The sequence below is a fragment of the Barbus barbus genome, assembly GCF_936440315.1.
Source record: "Barbus barbus genome assembly, chromosome: 4".
NCBI classification, from domain to species: domain Eukaryota; kingdom Metazoa; phylum Chordata; class Actinopteri; order Cypriniformes; family Cyprinidae; genus Barbus; species Barbus barbus.
Window position 1 is genome coordinate 32,528,657 of NC_136732.1, and position 22,719 is coordinate 32,551,375.

General features: G+C 36.0%; 2 protein-coding genes across 2 annotated transcripts in view; both read right to left on the bottom strand.

The window, feature by feature from the left end:
- Positions 1 to 250: 250 nt before the first annotated feature.
- hcrt (hypocretin (orexin) neuropeptide precursor) lies at positions 251 to 2,734 on the bottom strand (the record flags this gene model as incomplete). The annotated part of the gene is made up of 2 exons (XM_079414670.1): positions 251 to 637; positions 2,717 to 2,734. 2 exons carry the CDS (start codon positions 2,732 to 2,734, stop codon positions 251 to 253), a joined length of 405 nt encoding a protein of 134 aa, XP_079270796.1.
- A 2,749-nt stretch (positions 2,735 to 5,483) lies between these two features.
- LOC306865639 (inactive phospholipase C-like protein 2) overlaps positions 5,484 to 22,719 on the bottom strand; it is a 78,674-nt gene continuing 61,438 nt past the window's right edge. Inside the window, exons 5-6 of the mRNA XM_079410362.1 lie at positions 14,596 to 14,705; positions 5,484 to 5,813 (exon numbers count right to left, since the gene is read on the bottom strand). Of these exons, the coding sequence (XP_079266488.1) occupies positions 5,619 to 5,813; positions 14,596 to 14,705 (305 nt within the window). The 3' untranslated portion in view covers positions 5,484 to 5,618. The remainder of the gene's footprint in view (positions 5,814 to 14,595; positions 14,706 to 22,719) is intronic.

Below are 22,719 nucleotides of genomic sequence, written 5' to 3' on the forward strand. Positions count from 1 at the left end.
CATTTTTTGAAACCTTGTGATTACCTCAGAAGTTGTAATAGGTTTTTTAAATCACGTACAACTTACGTTAAAGAGACATTAAAAAAAAAAAAACCTTTTGAGGTATGACTGTATATAACTTGCGTTAGAAAAAAAAAATTAGGCCTATGTCTCTTATTAGCGTAAGGTTAAAAATATTTTTTTTACTCAAATCAAAAACGTTATTTTCAAACCCCATTAAGAATTAGCTTTCGGTGTTGGCCTACAAGTGTCATCGTTTTCCATAAGCGTCCAGATCCCCCGGTAGCCCGGGCATCAGATACTGAAGCAGCGGCAGGTGCGCGCCGTCCTCGCGTCTCTTTCCCATCGTCAGGATTCCCGCGGCCTGATTCCGCGAGCCGTGCAGGAGCTGCTGCAGACGGTCCTGGACGCGTCTCTCGCCCACTTTACGCTTGCCAAGCGTTAGAATCCCGACAGCCGCGTCGTTGTTAAAGCGGCCGAGATGACTGGCGACGGACGTGTCGTTTCGGCGTCCCGCGCGGCACAGAATCTCGTATAATTTGCAGGACCTTGACGCGCTCGAGCAGCAGGTGGCCACGCCCTCTGCGTCCCGCGCCAGGTGCGCCAGCAGCGCCATGAAGAGGAGCAGTTGAACTCTCTGATGGAGAGAGAGAGGATGCATTCAATAAATGCCGAATCAATCAAACAGTTTAGACCTTCTGGATAATGATATTGAAATCATAATACGGCTTATTTTACATTTTTGCATCTGAGGTTTATAACTTTTTATCCCATGAGCCTCAGTAGACACGAACTCCACCAGTTGTTTTTTTAAAGGGCTTAAATGGGTTCATGTTAAACTTTACACCTGTTTTTGATTGCTAGTGTTGTATGTGTCACAAGCTTCCAGTATACAGAGATAACAACACAGAGATAATAGAAAATAAGATGAGAATAAAAATACACATGTATAAATAAACAAAAAATAGAAAGAAATTTGAAAAATAAAATAAATTGTATGTACAGGTGTGCTATAGATAGAATAAAATAGAATAGAATAAGATGTAGGGATGTACTAGGATATAGGGTGGTAATAAATAAATAAATATAAGGTTATTGCACATATTTTTATTGCACAGGGGAGAGCATTTAACTTTTCATGAGGTATATTGCACGAGGGAAGAAACTGTTGTTGTGCCTGGCTGTCCTGCAGTGTCTATTTATTTGATTGATTAGTTTCTAAAGTAAATTATTTTCCATTATCTGGCAGCAGAGCCATCGCTATTGGGGTGAAAGGTGGTGACAATTAGGGGCCCATGGCTGAGGAGGACCCCCGGCGATCTAAACCGACTGGCTGAGGCCAGCCTAAAAAGACGCTCAGGACAGTTGATGACCCACGAAAGCTTATCATTTACACATTTCACTCACTGCTCTTGGCTGAATTACTTTGTAGTTTTAACAATAATTAATCCACAGTCAAACCAAAAATTATTCAGACATATAATTTTTGATATATTTTTACTAGTGGGTGCAGGACAAAAGTGAGTATAACAGAAATAAAGTAAACTGTGACATATTATACCCAAAAATTCTTCATACAGTGGCTACCAGTTAAATTGATCAAAAAAATTTGGGACCAAAAATTATTCAGACACCTTAACCTGACAATGTTTTGCTTAAGTGTTTTTTCTTTAATTGCTAATGCAACCTTTTTACACCACAGACTGAACAAAATGAAGCATTGCTTGGTAATTGGCCACAAAGTATTGATAGTTGTGTAAATATTGTCATACTAACAGTTGTCTGAATTTTTGGTTGAATGTTATCCATTACATACCTTTCTATCAAAGTTATCTGACAATATCAAGATTAATTTGTTCGGACACATTTTAACTCTGAGTTCTTGTCATATTTTATTACCATTTTCAAATAGCAAATAAACTGTGATTATTCGGTTTCTGTACCTGGACACCTAAAAACTTGAAAAAACTTAAACATTGTGTAAATAGCACAAATAAATAAATAGAACGAACATACTAATTAAACAATTTCAAACAGGGCCCCACTGGTACAACCTGCATCGGGGCCCCGCAAACCCCAGTTACGGCCCTGTCTGACAGGTATATAGAACAATTTTAACACATTTAATAAAGTTAAATTAAATATACACTCTAAAAATGCTTCTAAATGGCACTAAAAGTGGTTCATTAGCTCGTTATTGTAGGGGAACCACTTCAAGTGCTACATAGCCCCTATATCTTTAAAGATGGTGCTATATAGCACCTTAACCACCCCAAAGAACTGCTGAAGAACCATTAAATGTTCTTTATAGGTGCTATATAGCACTTAAATTGGTTCCCCTGTGATTATGAGCCAAAGAACCATTTTGCAGTACGATAGAGCACCTCAACTAATTATAATGGGCAGCTGTCAGTACAAACACTAGTTACTAATAGACTTGCTGATTAAGTTTAGCTATAATTTTAGAGTTAACCTTTAATTAAAGTTTCCTTTTGGAAAGTTCACTAACTGCCTAAACGGTCAGATTGCCTTACTCTTTATCATTTAAGCTTAGCAGCTGCAGTTTGTATAATTTTTTTGGTTCCAATTAAACTTTATGATCAGCATGAATGTCATTGCAAATTCAACTGTATTATCCTCAGATGGAACCATTCAAATTTAAGCCTTCAGTTTAAATGGCTGAAATAATTTCTGATCAGTCTCTGACTGGTCTTACCTTGGCTGTGCAGTCCATGCGTCTGGCTGCTGCTCCGGTCTTGTTGTAGACAAATGTCATGTATCTGATGGACTTCAATGTCGATGGTCCTTTCACTCTCTGATACGGAACTAGTGTTTTTATACAGATGTGCCACCTACCCCTCCGTCGTCTGAGGTTAATTATAGGCATAAATTAGACTGACAAAGAACACCAGCTGATATTACCCCCTTTATTTCTTCAATGTCATGTTTCTCATTTGAAGCTGAATTATGATACAATAAGGGAACTGTTAGGGTTGTTAGCATCTTTGTCATTAGCGTCTGCCTGTTTCCAAGTAATTGTATGGCGAGCTCTTTAGGATTATTGTGGAGGGGCAGACAAGCTTCGTTAGCGAATGCCAACAGAATGAGTGTGTGACGAGGCCTGGACTTAATTAGCTGGATATGTAGAGGTGACAAAAGGCTGAATGGAACAAAGGTGCAACAACACCACGGTGCCACTAACAAATAAATCAGCAGGAGAAAATGAATGACATGATGCCTTTGTGTGAAGCAGAAGGTCAGAGAGCAGTCAAGAGTTATCGACCACATACACAGGTAGATGGACCGTCCCAACTCACCACAGAGAAAGAGAAGTCTATTTATGTGATGTGTGATGGATTGCATGAGTAATGGAATTCACATTATACGTAAATGGAGGTTTTTGGATGTGAGCATAGGCCACTACAAGAGAAGACAAACACAACCAGATTCTTTCAGTATTTCAGATGGCTAATTATGAAGAAATGTACAGAGAAATGTAAAACACAAAGGAATTCAAAAATGACGCAACACAAATCATCGTAGTTGTAAATGACTATGTATGTTTGTAATAGTCTCTGTACCAATGTCACGTGTCTTTGGATGTGATCGTTGTGTTCCTGTAGCTCAATATAACAATGCCAAAGTCTGACAAAATGTATTTCACAAATGCACATTGAGTCTAAAACCTGTATGACCTTGTGTCATTTACTCTACCTTTCAAAACATTTAGGGTCATGAATTAATATTCTGCAAGGATGCATTTAAATTGATCAAAAGTGTCAGCAAAGGCATTTATAATGTTACAAAAGATCTCTATTTCAAGCAAATGCTGTTCTTTTGAACTTTCTATTCGAAGAATTCAGAAAAAAATATATACGGTTTCCACAACAGAAATTACACATCACAACTTCCTTTAACATTGAAAATAATAAGAAATGTTTCTTGAGCGTCAAATCAGCATATTAGAATGATTTCTGAATAATCATGTGACACTGAGAACTGGAGTAATGACCCTGAAATAAATAGTTTTAAAATAGAAGACAGTTATTTTCATTTATAATAATACTTCACAATGGTACTGTTCATACTAATTTTTTGATCAAATAAAATGCAGCATTGGGGACCATAAGACTTATTTCAGAAGCAATAAAAATGACCCCAAACTTTTGAACAGTAGCTTATGTCCTCTGAGTTTTAAAAAATGTAATACAACATAAGTATAAAAAATGACCTGGAGACATTTCTGATGTCAATTAGCTTTTATATAACATCATGTGGGCTTTATAAATGACAGACATCATCTCAATCAGATGTTATTTGACATTAATGTGACAGTAAACACCCAAATTCTTTGACCCAAACTACATTTTCCATCCTAGTCCCCAACCGTTCACATTCCCTCTTCCTGTGAAGTTTCCACCAATGAAAACTGGTACAGAATGACACCTGTTTACACAAATATAAAATAACCTCTGTTTTAATTAACACCTACCCACAATATTAACAGCAGTAATAACAATATTCATGAACAGGGTGTATTATTGGGTGTGATGAGTTTCTTAATGAGGTCAAGTGTCCTTTACTTTGTCTTAAAATTATTAATTGTTCTATTGAAATATTTATTTGCTTGTCTGATCCTCAGTGGTGCTTTTTCTCAATGACCGAGATCCGAATTTTCCCAGAGTTTCTATTCTTCCCAGTAGAGCCTATCTCAATGGGATGTATCCAGTTTCCAGTTTAGAAACAATATACACACTTTTCCTTATTCAAAATACACCACATACGCATCGCACATACACACAAACACACACACACACACACACACATACATGTGTATATATATATATATATATATATATATTTATATACATACACACACACACACACACACACACACACACACACGACCCCTGGAGAAAGGCCCCTTGTAGGACCAAGGTCTACCGAGCTGACAGTTTTTATCTTAAGTCAGTTCTAAAATTAATAAAAATGTGTGGAGGAGCCAGCAGAGAGAGTGAGAGAGTCTTTAGTTCTACATTGGTGTAAACTGAGGAGGCCTTTGCCTCTATAAGTGAGTTGTCTTGCTTTGCTTTGTCTTGTTCTGTTTCCTGATGCTCTCTTTGTTTGCTCAAAATGCTTTACTTCTGTTTCAGCAAGTAGTTTTGTACTTTTCAAAAATTCTTGCTCCATTTGGAGTCTAGGGCGATTCAAGTTCAATACCCACCATGCTGTTTTGACCCATTTTAGACTTTACTGCAGATTTATGAACATCGGTTTTCACAAAAGAGGATATTTGAACCACTTTTGTCCATACAATGAAACTCAGCAGTGTTCAAAACAACATTGGACCCCACTGACTTTTATTGTATATACTACAACCACAAGAAAATTTATTTTTAAAACGCCTTCTTTTGTGTTCAACGGATGAAAGACCCGAGCCCAGGAGGCATGGTGGAGCTGGGAAGAGAGTTAAACTGGCTCCTGTGTGTCCTTCACTGAATCACCCCACCTGACTCTTTCCTTACAGCTCCCTTTCCCTGGTTTAAAGAGGCAAAAGACCACCTTCCTCACAATGTGGATAAACTGATTTTTTTTGTTCTTTTTTTTCTTCCTCTCTCTCAGTGCAGGGTGGTGTTGTCCGGCTCAGTCTCGTGGATGGTATGCAGGGGCCGTGCGTGGGGTGGCAGTAGAGGTGAGGCAGGGGACGTGGATGCTCCGTTCTTGACCAAGCCGCACGAGTGAGCAGCACAGTGAATCTGCCGCAAAGTGTCTACCGCTTCTCCTTTTGCATGCTTCAGTAAGTCTGCTTGGCCCTAAAAAACACAGGAAAAAAAGAGAAGTTCAAGTCGTGACAGTAAACACAGTCAGAAGTTGTGAACTACTGAGGTTGCAGAGCAAAAATGTGCAAGCAGGAGGTGCTAAAATTGCGCAAACTGCAATAATTATTCCCGATTTGAATATTTTCAAACATATGGATTATATATATATATATATAGTCGTGGTCAGAATTATTGGCACCCTTGGTAAATATGATCAAAGAAGGCTGTGAAAATTAATCTGCATTGCTAATACTTTTGATCTTTATTTTTATTTTAAAAATTCACAAAAATCTAACCTTTCATTGGAGAATAAGAATTTAAAATGGGATGAAATGTCATAATGAAATAAATGTTTTTCTCTAATACACATTGGCCACAATTAACGGCACCCTTTTATTCAATACTTTTTGAAAATTCCATTTCCATTCCATTCCATGGAAAATTCCATAAATTTTCTCCTATAATGCTTGATGAGGTTAGAGAACACCTGACAAGAGATCAGAAACCATTCCTTCATCCAGAATCACTCCAGACCCTTTAGATTCACAGCTCCATGACGGTGCTTCTTCTCTTCAGTTCACCTAACTAATTTTCTACAGGGTTCAGGTCAGAGGACTGGAATGGCCATAGCAGAAGCTTGGTTTTGTGCTCAGTGACCCATTTTTGTGTTATTTTTGAGGTTTGTGTTTGGATTATTGAACGGTTGGAAGATCCAAACATGGCCCATTATAAGATTTCTAACAGAGTCAGTCACTTGTTGATTTTTTTATCTGTTGGTATTTGATAGAATCCATGATGCCATGTGTCTAAACATGATGTCCAGGACCTCCAGCAGAAATATAGGCCCACAACATCAAAAATACAGCAGTATATTTCATTGTACACATGGGGTACTTTTTATCCCTGTGTTCACCAAACCCATCTTGAGTGTTTGCTGCTAGAAATCTCATTTTTTAGTTTCATCTGACCATAGAAGCCAGTTCCATTTGAAGTTCCAGTCGTGTCTGATAACTGAATTTGCTGGAGATTGTTTTTGGATGAGCTAGGAGAATTTGTGGTGATGTAGGGGCTGTTTGACAATTTTTTTTAAGGTTTTCTGACCCCGAGACTCAACTATTTTCTGCAATTCTCCAGCTGTCGTCCTTGGAGAGTCTTTAACTACTCAAACTCTCCTTCTCACCGTGCATTAAGACGATATAGACACACATCATCTTCCAGGCAGTTTTGTAACAATTTATGTTGATTGGAAATTCATCATTATTGCCCTGATGGTGGAAATGGAATTTTTTTCTGCTCTAGCTCTTTTCTTAAAGCCACTTCACTAATTTGTGAAGCTCAATTATCTTTTTCTGCACATCAGAAATACAGGTACATCTAAAAAAAAAATTGAATATCGTGAAAAAAGGTCAATATTTTTTGTCACTCATTTCAGAAAGTGAAACCCATATATTATATAGATTCATTACACATAGAGTGAAATATGTCAAGCCGTTATTTCTTGAAATTTTGATGATTATGGCTTACAGATAATGAAAACCCAAAATTCAGTGTCTCAGAAAATTAGAGTATTACATAAGATCAATAAAAAAAGGATATTTTAAACAGAAATGTCAGGCTTCTGAAAAGTATGTTCATTTCTATGTACTCAATACTTGGTTGGGCCTCCTTTTGCATGAATTACTGCATCAATGCGGCGTGGCATGGAGGCAATCAGCCTGTGGCACTGCTCAGGTGTAATGGAAGCCCAGGTTGCTTTGATAGCGGCCTTCAGGTCATCTGCATTGTTGGGTCTGGTGTCTCTCATCTTCCTCTTGTCAATACCCCAGATTCTCTATGGGGTTCAGGTCAGGCGAGTTTGCTGGCCAATCAAGCACAGTAATACCATGGTCATTAAACCAGCTTATGGTACCTTTGGCAGTGTGGGCAGGTGCCAAGTCCTGCTGGAAAATGAAATTAGCATCTCCATAAAGCTTGTCAGCAGAAGGAAGCATGAAGTGCTCCAAAATTTCCTGGTAGATGGCTGCGTTGACTGTGGACTTCAGAAAACACAGTGGCCCAATACCAGCAGATGACATTGCAGCCCAAATCATCACTGACTGTGGAAACTTCACACTGGACTTCAAGCAGCTTGGATTCTGTGCCTCTCCTCTCTTCCTCCAGACTCTGGGACCTTGATTTCCAAATGAAATGCAAAATTTACTTTCATCTGAAAAGAGGACTTTGAACCACACACCAACAGTCCAGTTCTTTTTCTCTTTAGCCCAGGTAAGACGCTTCTGACGTTGTCTCTGGTTCAGAAGTGGCTTGGTAGCCCTTTTCCTGAAGACGTCTGAGCGTGGTGACTCTTGATGCACTGACTCCAGCTTCAGTCCACTCCTTGTGAAGCTCTCCCAAGTGTTTGAATCAGCTTTGCTTGACAGTATTCTCAAGCTTGCAGTCATCCCTGTTGCTTGTGCACCTTTTCCTACCCAAATTCTTCCTTCCAGTCAACTTTGCATTTAATATGCTTTGATACAGCACTCTGTAAACAGCCACACCTTTCAGTAATGACCTTTTTGTGGAGGACGTCAATGTTCGTCTTCTGGATCATTGCCAAGTCAGCAGTCTTCCCCATTATTGTGGTTTTAAAGAACAAGAGATACCCAGAATTTATACGGTAGAGATGGTCATTAATTGAAACTCAAATGTAAATATTCTAATATTTTGAGATACTGATTTTTGACTTTCATGAGCTATAAGCTCTAAACATCAAAATTAAAACAAAAAACTTTTTAAATGTTTTACTTTACATGTAATAAATCTAAAATATATGAAAGTTTCACTTTTTGAAATAAGTTACAAGAAAAAATGAACTTTTTCACAATATTCTAATTGTTTGAGATGTACCTGTATATTCTTTGGTTTTTCTCATTGTGATGGATGATTAAGGGAATATGGGCTTTGTTTTCCCCCCTATTTATATTTATGTGAAACAGGAAGCCATGGTTGGATAATTCCATGTTCATAATCACCCTGGAGTGCTCAAAATTGTGAATTTGAATGGGAATATACTACAGAGATATTTTATTCATAATAATTTCTAGGGGTGCCAATAATTGTGTCCAACGTGTATTTTAGAAAAACATTTATTTCATAATGAGATTTTCCACCATTTTCAATTGTTTTAGTTCAATGAAAGGTTAGATTTGTGATTTTTTTAAATAAAAGTTCAAAAGGATTAATAATGCAGGTTTATTTTCAGAGCCTTTTTTGATCATATTTACCAAGGGTGCCAATAATTCTGACCACGACTGTATATATGTATATGTGGCTTATCTGTAATTGTAAATAAAACACCCTAAAAGAGGATTTACAAAATGTGTTAAATAGACTAACAACTACTAAACTGAGGCCCGGTTTCACAGACAGGGCTTAGACTAAACCAGGATTAGGCTATAGTTCAATTAAGACATTTAAGCAATTTTTATTAACTTGCCTTATAAAAATCATTACTGGTATGCATCTTGAGACAAAACAAAGGCACTGACATGTTTTAAGATCAGTCAGTGCAAGTTTATTTCAATTGAAACAGCTCAGAATTACATTTTAGTCTGGGACTAGTCTTAAGCCTTGTCTGTGAAACCGGGGGTATATGTTTTTATTTTTATTAATTCTCTTAGAATTAAGTTTCCCAAATTGGCTTAAAACTTTTAACAAAGTAGATTTTTTTTTGTATAAATATTTTTGTACGATAATGTTTTACGACAAAAATATTACATATTAGTATATAGTTACAGTTAATATAACATATTAGTTCAAGGTTCAATAATTGTTTATTAAAATAATCTAGATTATAAATAAATAATTAAAATATCTCGTTACTGCATTAAAAAATAGGTCCCACTTTATATTAGGGGGCCTTAAATACTACGTACTTAGCTCAAAAAAAAAAAAAGTACATTGTGTATTGCAAAACACTTCTTCTGATATTGAGGTGGGATATGGGTAAGGTTAGGGACAGGTTTGGTGGTATGGGTAGGTTTAAGGGTGGGTTAAGATGTAAGAGATGGATAAACAGTGTAATTATAAAAGTAATTAAAGAAATTAATTACAGATGTAATTACATGCAGGTACTTTTTAAAATATAAGTACTATGTAAAAACGTGTGTACACAATAAGTGCATTGTATCAAATGATTAATTGTAAGTAAGACCACTTAATATAAAGAGGTACAATATAAATGTTCTTTCTCACTGAAATTGTAGTCTTTTCTAGTTGAAGGAACTGCATAATTTCCTTTATCGGGGCAGAGCACAGAGGTGTTTTTTTTTTGTTTTTGTTTTTTTTCATTTTAAAACATTGCCAATCATGCCAGAACTAGATTTGAAAATATAGTTAATAAAAAAATTACATTTAACAGAGTTGCTAGATAAAAATACTGAGAATAAATCAGTAATTTATGCTCCTTAAATGCAATGAAAGGATCCATCCTGCAGGGTTCAGTCTAACACAAGGTGACTGAGCACATAGAGCTGGTGGCACTGCATACATTCACAGCACAGCCAGAATCCTCCCAATACCCTCCATAAATCAACCTCTCCTTCTCTCTTTCTGGAAACAACCCAGAGGGGACCGGATGAAAGGGACAGAGACAGTGTGAGAGGATGTGACAGGGAAGGGGGAGGGAGGAGGATCAGGACAGGGTGTCTCCTCGTCCTATGTGAATGTCCCAGTGTGCCAGGAAATTTATAAGCTTTTATGTATGAATTTATGTGTGTGAAAAGACATTTTGAAGGGACATAATAAATAAATGCTAATATACAAGGACATATTATAAAAACCACGTACACCTTCAGCAGCAAAACATGCATAACCACACATAAATTTGCTTTATATCTTTCTTACAAGGACACCAGTTCTCCCCAGACTTGTTTCTTCATTGGTACAAATCTAAGCCTTTAGGACACAACTGGCATTTTCCTTAAAAAAAATAAAAGGAAATACAATTTTTAGGTATGATCGATTGAAGCTTATTTGTCCATTTCAGCAGATGTAACTGCATGGACTAATTCTCAAACTTCTCTTCTCTTGAGTTATAATTTATGATTCAAACTCGAACCAGCCAATGAAATCTCCCAAGTGCTTTTAGCAGAACCGCATCATGAGGTCACCTAGCGTTCCTAACCAGAGTAAAACAGATTCAACTGTACTCAACGTGATGACAACTCCCTAGGAGAGCACTGCAACATCAGCTGCACTGCGTTTTTATCATTTAGATTCTGACACTCTTTATGCGGCCTGATGTGAAACAGACAGGACAGGTGAGACTAATACAGGCGGCTGGATGCTTTTCCTGCATGTGCTCCAGCACGGATCCCTGGAGGACACCTGCATGGGTGCCCAGAGCTGAAGACGCTCCTTGACCTGGATAGAGGAGTCTTTTGACATAAATAAGTGATATATTTTAAAACGGATGAATTATGCATACGGGCGTGACGCATATAGACTCTTAGGCTGTGGGGAGAAGAGAGGCTAAGAGCACTGCAGAAAGAAAAGGTGGTACATGCTTTATAATGCCTGGATGAAACACTTCTCTGTACTGGCTGACAGTTTGATGTCACTTCCTGGAGTCAGGACTCATATAACTCATCTAAATGTGTCACAGGATAAAATTAAGCATGAAATCAAGTGCTTAATCTGCACAATGAAGCACAAAATATTTCAAATGAATGATTAGTTTTGGGGGTTCGTGCTAAATTTGAGAGAAAACCAAATGTTAAAATAAAGGCCTACATGTTTTAGAGATGACAAAATTAAAGTGTTAACTTTAATTTAACTAAATATTTATTTAATACATAAATTATATACATTAAATATATGTGACCCTGGACCACAAAACCAGTCTTAAGTGTCAATTTTTCAAAATTGAGATTTATACATCATCTAAAATCTGAATAAATAAGCTTTCCATTGATATATGGTTTGTTAGGGTCGGACAATATTTGGCCGAGAGATAACTATTTGCATATCTGGAATCTGAGGGTTCAAAAAAATCAAAATATTGAGAAAATCTCCTTTAAAGTTGTCCAAATGAAGTTCTTGGCAATGCATATTACTAATCAAAAATGAAGTTTTGATATATTTATGGTACGGAATTTACAAAATATCTTCATGGAACATGATCTTTACTTACTTTACTTAAGAAAAATCTATAATTTTGACCCACACAATGTATTTTTGGCTATTGCTACAAATATACTCCAGCGACTTAAGACTGCTTTTGTGGTCCAGTGTCACATATAACATTTACTTAATTCAATAATTTTTTAAACACTGCTGTGGAAAATAAATTTATAAATACACATATTGTACATATTAATTTTTTTTTGAAATAAAATATGCTGTTAATGTTACATAATTGTTCGCCTTCACGCAAATTAATTATTAATATTCTGATATCAATATTTATGAATAATTCTGATTTTAAGATAATTTTTTTAATAATAGCTGTTAGCTATAATACAATGATTTAATACTTTTTTTTAAATGTATTTTATTATACATGTTTTTATATTTATACTTAAAATTTTTGCATGTGTGTCCTTCACAATTATATAATTATACTGTTTTGAAACTATATTTAGTTACATACACCAACATACACATGTTTATAATTATTTTAAAACATACGTATATAAGTAATTTAATAAACTTCAACATAAATTTGATATTCAGAGTTGGTAAACTCATTCATTAATATCAAAAAAGATCAAGAAATGTATTACAATCGGATCATAATTCCCAGAATCAAAACCGGTCTGGCCTGAAGATTCCCACCCCTAGTTATATTTGGGGGTGTCAAAAAGTTTAATCAAAAAGTTAGAAAAACCCTTATATAATGCTGAGAAATGGATGTATTTCAAGTCTGGCTTAAGAATATATGTAATTGCATTCAGGCCTGTGCATGTGGTAAGTAGTAAATAAATCATTGATAAACACAAACAGTAAGTTTTGTGTGAAATGCAAACAGTTCAATCCCTTTTAGGCTTCTTTTGTGCTTTAGTCTAAAGTCATCTAATTAAATTAAAGACTTAATTAAGACAACAATCTGCCCCACCTGTGCTGCATACTTGCTCTGCAAACACACACAAACCTATTTTAACAAACAAACTCTTTATACACCAATTAAATATACAAATAAATATTCTAAAACGTAGATATTTCAAAAAGAGTGAATTGCCAATGACAGTGAAATTAAATCTACAACTAGACCCGAAACACATCCGCATCGTTGTTCCGCAATTTGACACTTTCATTAACACTTTCACACGCTAAAGGTGACATGTCCTAATCTTTGTTCCCACTGTGTGCAGTTTATCTGTTTACATAAGTAAGGACACAATTAATCTGTTAGGAAACATGGCTCTTTGGTGAAGCTTATCTTATCATGAACACCATAAATATATAAACACATCTCCAGAGAGATAAAGAGCGAGCAAGAGTGATTAAACAGAGAGAGAGAGAGAGTTTAAAAGAAGGGACAAAAAAGTAGATATTTTCACTTTATGTTGTCAGGACTACAGATAAAGATGTCTGACGATGTTGTTAGCAATTTGCACAAATACATTTTCACAGTGTTGGTGGAATAATGGGTAAAGACCCTGGGGTATCATTACAGGTTAACTGTCTTTCCATGTGCTACAGTGGAAGCTGATTGCTGTTTAGAGATCCATAGTACATTACAATATATATTATCATCATCTGATATTTACTGAAAGCCGTTACTCCAGTCTTCAGTGTCACATGATCCTACAGAAATGATTCTAATATGCTGAAACATTACTTATTATTATCAATGTTGAAAAACAGTTGTGCTGCTTGGAAACCATTATGCTTTTTTTTTTGTATTCTTCAATTAGAAAGTTAAAAAGAACAGCATTTATTTAAAAAAAAAGAAATGTTTTGTAACATTGTAAACATCTATACTATCACTATTGATCAGTTTAATGCACACATGCTGAAAAAAATTTATTTCTTAAAAAAAAAAAAAAAAATCTTACTGACCCTAAATGTTTGGATGTGTATATATATTTTATGTGTGTTTTTAAAGATACTATATATTCTGAATTATAATACCATATATACTGTAAAAATCCTTTAGTGTTGTATTTTTTATTTATACAAAATAGCATAGCATTTTAAAATCCTCCATTTATTAGTCATAAACCATAGCAATAAATAAATAATGTTTTAATACCTGGACGCTACAAGAAGCTGCATAGTAGACACTCCTAGTACCAATCAGTGAGAAAAAAGAGCTCAGGACAGACTTCAATATAAAGATCCTACACTAAGGTAAACACTATGTTGGGCAACACATTTGTATTAACAATAATAGCAACCACTGAATTCAACTATAACCATATGATTGCTCTACAGACTTTTATTTTCATATCTTTCATAAAAATCCACACATACAATTTTATAAATTACCATGTTCTGTAATTCCATGGCTTCAGGGTGCAGGTTTAAGGATCATGTAGTTTCAACTTCAGCCATTGTAAGGTACACAACGATGTCAGGATGAAAGCTATTTAATTGTGGCCTCGACTAGCGTGAAATCTGATTGGCTGTGGTTCAGCTGCAAGCCAGGAAACACTTTGAGCAGTTGCACTGAATGCAAACCTATTAGCAACCCTGTAACGATTATCCCCTATAATAAAGTGTTTTACCTTGTGCTAAACAAGGCTCTGGTGTATACATGCCTCAATCCATAACATAAAGAATAGGTACAAACCTTCAGCACAGTGATGTTCCAAGCATAACTCTCCATGGCCTTCTGTAACTTCCTCCCTTTCAGTCCTTCCCTCGCCCCGATCCGATGCAGATCCTCATGAAAGTCCAATCCTGAAAGTCCAGTAAAGCAACATCTGTTATAATTCCTAGCCAGCATACAGTGGACCTCAAGAATATGTTTTGTAAACATATGGGCAAAAATACCACAGAGTAATACGGGAGTATTGTTATTGTTAGAAGCTGTTTTTTTCTGACATGCTGCCACAGGGCAACCGAAACGCAGTCGTGACTCACTCCATATATCATTCATAACAGAGAGAGTCACATAGATAAAAAAGCAAAACAAACAGAGCACTTCGACAAATGGATGGATGGACAGAAAGATGAACTAAAATGGAAACAGTATGTGAAAATAAAAAGAATCAGCTTCAAACAATAGAGCTGATCAAAGGCCGGCTGTACGATTCAGAAACATCTGTTAACATCATCTCAGTGTCAGTGAGCCAATCTGAAGGCAGACAAGAAAGTAGGGGTCGACCGATATGTGTTTTTCAGGGCCGATGCTGATACCGATTATTACAGCCCAGGTAGACCGATAACCGATATTTTGAACTGATATATATGTCTGGTGTAAAAATGAAAATGAATGTCAAAATTAAGAATAACAAGGGCTCTGACAAAAACTGCCTTCCCTAGAGTTGGTTGTACTTCTTACTCTTGTGTTCCTCCGTGCATCCATCTGCAATAATGGTTCATGGTTCAATGTTTCATGATTAAGCCTATGAATACTGTATTACAGCTAAACAGCTTGGGGAAATGTAAGTATTTGGCTTCAATAATTTACATGTATGTGTAATAGCATAACCTCTCATAATTTGCATTAATTATTTTCTGATGACTAAATCATAACCTACAAGAGGTGACTATTCAATTCATCATCTAATGCATATCAATTGATTAACTTAAAAAGCACAATGCAGGTCTCGCAAAATTTCTAAATCCCTGGTAGCCCTTCGGGCAGGTACTCTTCAGATTTTGGTAGCCCGAAAATTAATTTATCTAGCCCAAATAAAATAAAGACCATAAATGTCAATCAAAAACCTTTTCAATACACAAATATCAACGAATATCAAGGAGAGAGTTTTATTTGACTATTGACAAGGTATCTGCAGAATTCTTAAAAATCTATTTAAGGCAATTTGAAAAATTTGAAAATCTTTTGGGCAGACATTTAGGCACCTGAGCAAAAGCATTCTTTATACCAGACCTGTACAGCATTCACACAAAAAAGTGTGTAACTTTTAACTTTAATGTGCTATTCATATTCGATTTGACCCTTGATGTAACTAAATGATGTACATTTTAGGCTACCTGAGAAAATATTTTTACAGTACAATACACTGCAGTTCAAAAGTTTGGATCAATACATTTTTTTAAAGAAGTTTCTTATGCTCATCAAGGCTCTATCTATTTGATAAAAAATACTTTAAAAAATATTTCTGTGAAGCAAAGCAGTATTTTCATTGTCACATGATCCTTTAGAAATCATTCTATTATGCAGATTTTTAATCAATGTTGGAAACAGTTGTACTGCTTTTTTTTTTTTTTTTGCTTTTTTTATACTGTATTTTTTGGGACCTGTGATATTTTTAAAATACAAAAAGTAAAAAAGAACAGTGTTTAGTCAAAATAGAGATTTTGTGTTACAAAATAAACTATTAAAAATTTTGGACTCAGAATTTTTTTTCTTTCTTTTTTAAAGATACTTTAAAAACGTTTAAAGAAAGTTCAATAAACTTTATTCAGCAAGGATGTGTTAAATTGATAAAATTGATAGTAAAGACTTCTATTGTTAGAAAATATTTATATTTTGAATAAATGCTGTTCTTTTAAACTTTTTATTAATCAAAGAATCAAAGAAAAAAGTAACACAGGTTCCAAATAAATATTAAGCAGCACAACAGTTTCAACGCTGATAATAAATCAGCATATTAGAATGATTTCTGAAGGATCATGTGACACTGAAGACTGGCGTTATGATGCTGAAAATTCAGCTTTGATCACAGGAATAAATACTATTTTAAAGTATAGGTATTAAAATAGGAAACCGATATTAGAAATTGCAATAATATTTCACTATATCACTGTTTTTTTCTGTATTTTTGAAATAAATGATGATCTCTTGATGAGCAAGAGACTCAAAGTCAAAAACCTGATAAATAATTGACCTTGTTTTTGAGTCTATAATATAGGCCTAACATAATATATTATCAAAACAAACTATTTAAACTGATAGAATAGAATAGAAACTGAAGCAAAACTTAAGCTGAGATCTGTAAGTTAAATATAAAAAAACGTGAACATATGAATTCTTCTATAGCTGTCTAAACATCGTTATGAAGTACAGTTTGTACAATACTCTTGTGTGTGACTGTACATGTCTTTGTTACCGTTCTTTGCCCATCCTCCGCTATTTCCAGCACTTAATCAAGCCACTCTACTTTAATACATGAGGACGTTTTATTTCACATGTCATTGCGTTTGTGTTGTCTCTCGTGTTGAGCGCACCGCAACCATTGAAGTATTCAGTTTCTACAGCGACTCATTTGGTGCACATGGTTCTCTTTCAATGAAACCGGTTCTAACTCTGTCGTGACATCAGCTCTATGGCGGTTTGCCCGAGCATTGCTATTATTTCCCTTTTACTGGCAGCATTCAATGAAATGGCTTCCCAACTAATTGTTTTGTGCGCGAGGCACATTATTTCTACTGCGCGGTTGCGCGCGCGTTCAGCTTAGAGGGAACACTGCGTGGGAGCCCTGTATTTTAAGATAGCCCGCCGGGCAGGGCAGTGATACATTTTGGTAGCCCGACTGGAAAACGCAATAGCCCCGGGACGTCGGGCTAGCGATTTTGCGTGCCCTGCAATGTATATAATAAGTGTAAATAATTTAAATGTCTTCATAGCTCCAATGTAGAATTGCGAAGAAGACCGCAACTATTTTAATGAAACTATAACACTAATAGCCTGTTAAAGACACACTTGGTTTCTATTGAAATATCACAATTTCTGTCATCCTAATCTTGGCCTATGTGACAGTATCTTAGTCTTGGCCTATGTGACAGTATCTTAGTCTTGGCCTATGTGACAGTATCTTAGTCTTGGCCTATGTGACAGTATCTTAGTCTTGGCCTATGTGACAGTATCTTAGTCTTGGCCTATGTGACAGTATCTTAGTCTTGGTCTATGTGACAGTATCTTAGTCTTGGCCTATGTGACAGTATCTTAGTCTTGGCCTATGTGATAGTATCTTAGTCTAGGCCTATGTGACAGTAAATTCCATTAGTTTTAATTTAATAAAATAAAACATTAATTTAATTTATCTTTTAATCAAATGAGAGTTAAACTCTATTTTTTGTTAAACAAATGGGTTTACTATTAAAATTAAAACATGGAAGAAATAGCGTATTGTGTGATTATTCTTTTAAACAAAAGTTTAAAAGAATAATCACACCTTTTAAAGTTTAAAAGGTTGCAATGAGGACCTCTTATGACGATCGTTTTACTCAAATGAAACGGTCAAATGCTCATGAAGTAACTTTCAGAGCAGTTCTGGGGATGTTGTTCATGTATTTATGTCCTCATTTAGTGAGACGGCAGATGCGGAACACCACGAACGCCGCGCACTTCAGTGTGTGTGTGTGTGTGTGTGTGTGTGTGTGTGTGTGTGCCATTCACATATACAGAAACACGCAGAACATGCAGAATTCATATTTAAATAGTTTAAAATAGCGGCTTAATCCGTCCGCATTTATCCCATCGCGGAAACCATTAAATAGATAATATTGAGGTGTTTTGCAACTTCAGTGAAGTGGATTGTAATTTATTGCAACTTGAGCAACGTCTGCCTTTGAGAGACAACTGATGCGTGATGAAGCAGCAGTTAGCAAGTGCTTTCTTTAGTCTTCCAGGTTGATTGGTCAGACTCCTGACTCTCAACAAATCAGATGAGCGGTGGGCGGAGACTGCTCTAGGCCACAGAGTGGTGAGTTCAGACAGGCTGCATCAGAGCCAAATGGCGCGTTTCAAAATTAAATTATTTTATCGGCACATCGGTTTTGAAAATGACTGATACCGATAATCATAAAATGCGAAATATCGGCACTGACAATCGGCCAGGCCGATAATCGGTCGACCCCTATAAGAAAGGGCTGTTTATGTTGACAAAAATCGCCAGCACAAATATTCTCTAAAGTAGAAGAGTTTATATCAGACTAGACTCTATCAAAAAGATGTTTTCTGCCTAGTAAACCAAAGTCCATTTTGCACCAATAGCCATCAACCCCTTACGAAACAGCTCAAAGTACTTTTTGTTGGGGATTTCTGTCTCAAATATCTTTCAGGTTAAAGAGAGAAAAGCAATGTTTACCCTTAAAAAGTGAAAGACAGTAGGCGCCGATAGCCTCGTGGTTATTGCGTCAACATATAGCACATGACATATACACTTACGACAATCCGAGTTTGATTCCCGCCTTGAGGTCCTTTGCCAATCCTGCTCCCCCCTCTCCACCCAATACTTTCCTGTCCTCTCACAATGAAGGAATAAAAAGCCCATAAATATAAATATTTATTAAATAAAAATGGTCTCTCTTAAGGTTTTTTTGGAGGCAACATCCAGTCATTACAATAGGGAATATGTGCGATCTGAAGATTCGAGTCTGGGGCGAAAAAGTTCCCCGGAGATTTACTCACTTGTTTTAAAAAAGTAGTTTAAATATGGCTTCTGTGTGAGTGGTGCTTCATGTGTTGCTACATTATTGGACAACGACTTTTTTTTTGCAAGGCAAAATAAAATAAAATAAACAATAATAATAATTATTAAAATAAATTAATTGCAACTTCATACTCCACAGCTGCTCCTTGCTATTTTTCAATGTTGTTTTATATCCATATACCTAAATTGTGACTTAAAATTTAAAAATTTGACTATTTCTTATATTAATTTTGAATTATCTCTATGACATGCAAAGGTTAAAAGAAGCAGCAGTAAAGTAGTGCTCCAATCACACACACTTTTCACACTTCCTGTTTCTTGAATTCGCTGCCTATTTGACTGTTACTCTGGTTTTCACACTCTCTCTCTTGGACAAAATCACCCACAAGCCTGCAGAAAACACACACTTGTGACATCCTGAATGAAACGCTAGATATGATGCGGGCTCTCAGCTGGTGCGACTAGTGCACAAGTGCACACGTGTAAGAGAAATGTCTGAGTGTGTATTTGTGCAAATTCAGACGCACCCCCTTTAGGTGCTAAGCCTGAAGGTGTCAAAACGCTCCCTAACACCTGCCCACCGTCCACTTCGCTCAGATAGGACTCGGTCCAAGAACAGCTCCTCTCGTCTCCACTGCCAAAGCCGATTTTATGCCAAGAGACTAGGCTAGCTAGTCATAAATACTCCTTTTTAAGTAAAAATCGGCTGCAGTTGCTCAGCATTCATGATTTTACATAGGCCTCGAGGCCACTAGTGCACAGCTGTACACGAGAACAGCAAGTTTATTTGCTTACTATGTCAGTATTCTGACAACATTGTTATCTAAATGAGCTCATCTGGAGCTCCACATTTTCAGGGGCACAGAGCGAGGAAGGCTTTGTGAAATGGAAGGAGTAATAGGGCTGCAAATGACAACAGATTCCATCATTTCCACACAATGTCCCTTCCCGAGCTGTCAGCGAGTGAGAGGATGGCTACATGTGTTTGTGCCTGCGAGCCTTTGAAGTTTGATACAGATGAGAGTGTTTAATGACAGAAAAAGTTGCCCTGTTATGTTTAATGTGGTTGCTATGGTAATGGTGATTCTCTTATATAGGCCGCCTCCTGATTGGACGATCGGATGTGACATCGCGTGTGGGATAGGATCTTTGAGTCGGAGGTGTCATGATGAAGGCAAGAGAAAAAGAGATGGATGAAGAAAAGGATTAAAGGGAAGAAATGAAGGACAGGATTAAAGTAACAGGATAAAGTACAGGATTGAGCGACTGCAATGAATTAAAGAAAGATTGTGTTAGTTATGGGCAGGACTGAATAGGCGTTTAAATGCGTAGATGATTTGAGTCCTTGAAAAAGGAATATGGGCATGTCAAGTAGATTATTATGAATATAAGCTGAACGCATACAATTATATTTATATACATGCATGTGTGTGTGTTTGAATGCATATAAACATGCATTTCAATTAAGTGTGAGAGTTAGACCTGAAACATCCATCCATCCACCTGTGTTGCAAACCACAAATAGGTCACAGATCTATTCTAATGAGTCACGGACACCAGGTAAAAACTATAGTAAATGTATAAAATGTATAATTCTGCATTGTTGGAATCATTTTATTGTTAAAGTGTAGATTTCAAAACTCAAAAATAATTGCCAAGTTTAAAATATAAATTACTTTCTACCTTTCCGAAGCCAGGAATTAACCTCTGGAGAATGTTAAAATGTTAAAAATGTAATGTTAAGTAATGTAATGTAAAATGTAAAAAGAAGAAGAAAAAACAAAACATACTAATATAAGTGCACCTCAGGAAATGTTATAAAATCATCATTTAAAAAAATTATTTTATGCCCCTCTAACTAAAACCGGAGCTATTAAATCCATTCATTGAAATAAAGCTGAAATAAATATAAATTTTAGATTAAACATTTTAAAAGAAAATGAAAATTAGAAATGTTTCTGGCAACTAAATGAAATTTAAAAAAGATCAGGTTGAAGTACTAAATTTACTAAAATTAGAACTGAAATAAATTAAAGCTAAATAGAAATATTTAAAAACAAAAATACAAACAAATACAAAAGCATATAACAAAATTACAAAAAAAAAAACTGAAAATTAAACTGAAAAATAAATAATCTAATTCAAAATATGAATATATACTATAATAGTGTATAAAACAAACAAACAAAAACACTGGTTGGGATATAAAAAAGAAAGAAAAAATATCAACTTTTAAAAGTGAGGGAAACAACACAAGCTTCTCATTTCTTTAAAGCCTGTACAATATTTTGGTGGAAAAACACCTGGTAATGCTAATTCACATTTTGAACGAATGTTTGTTTAATGTGTCAAATCACCTTTCTACTGTTCACAAAAAGATCAATTATTCTATTCAATGTATGCTATATGTTATGTTGGGCCTAAGCAGGTCATGGTAACATTAATATATAGTTCAGTCATGAAACTCTAAATGGCGCTGGCTGACCGGTTGTTAACATAACTGATGATATTCAGAGAGTTAAACGACTTGAAACAAGCTGATTGGTTCATCCTGCATATCCTGCAGCCAATGAGCTTACTGCCTTGCATTTATATGGCTGGCTAGCATTCACTTGAGATTCCTACAGTTTCTCTGAAACCCTCCACCTGTATAGATCTGCTAAGGGTTATTTTATATGCCATTTGTGCAGCAGCAGTATGTCTTAAATACTCACGGCACCGTATCGCCATATGCATTGGCAGTAGCAAGTTCCTGTACTTGCTTGCAGCAGCAGCAATAGTTTACAACTACAGCAATAACCAACAGCAGCAGCAATTCAGCTGCAGAGTAACAGATCTATTCCGCCAAGGCCAAATACATTAACATTGTCATATCAATCACCATGCTAAAATCTTCAGAGAGTTGTCATGATTGAAATACAGTTTTTACAATAAACAACTTTGGCTTTAAACTATTTAATGACATTTACAAAAGTACATTATTCTTATAGCCTGATTGAAATTGAAATGCATGCAAACATCCAGGGAGGTGAAGAGTATATTTCTGGCCTGATGCAACCATGGGAAATGATAATCATCTGAACACGTGAGCAGGAGCAGACAGTTATACTTGTCCTATCCCTCAATCCTCGCCATCATGATTACTTAACTCACATTTAATTAGCAGAGTCTGACCGAAGTGTTTATTAGAATGGAGACGTGCTGGACAAGGCTATCAGCGACTTCCACAGCTCAAACAGCTGCCCACCCTCCCCTCATGCTGCTAATTACGCTTCAGATCGGCAGCTGTGACACTCAGCCGGACAAGTCCAGATCCGCGGCAGAATGTGAGAGACTGCGAGTGCTGTAGA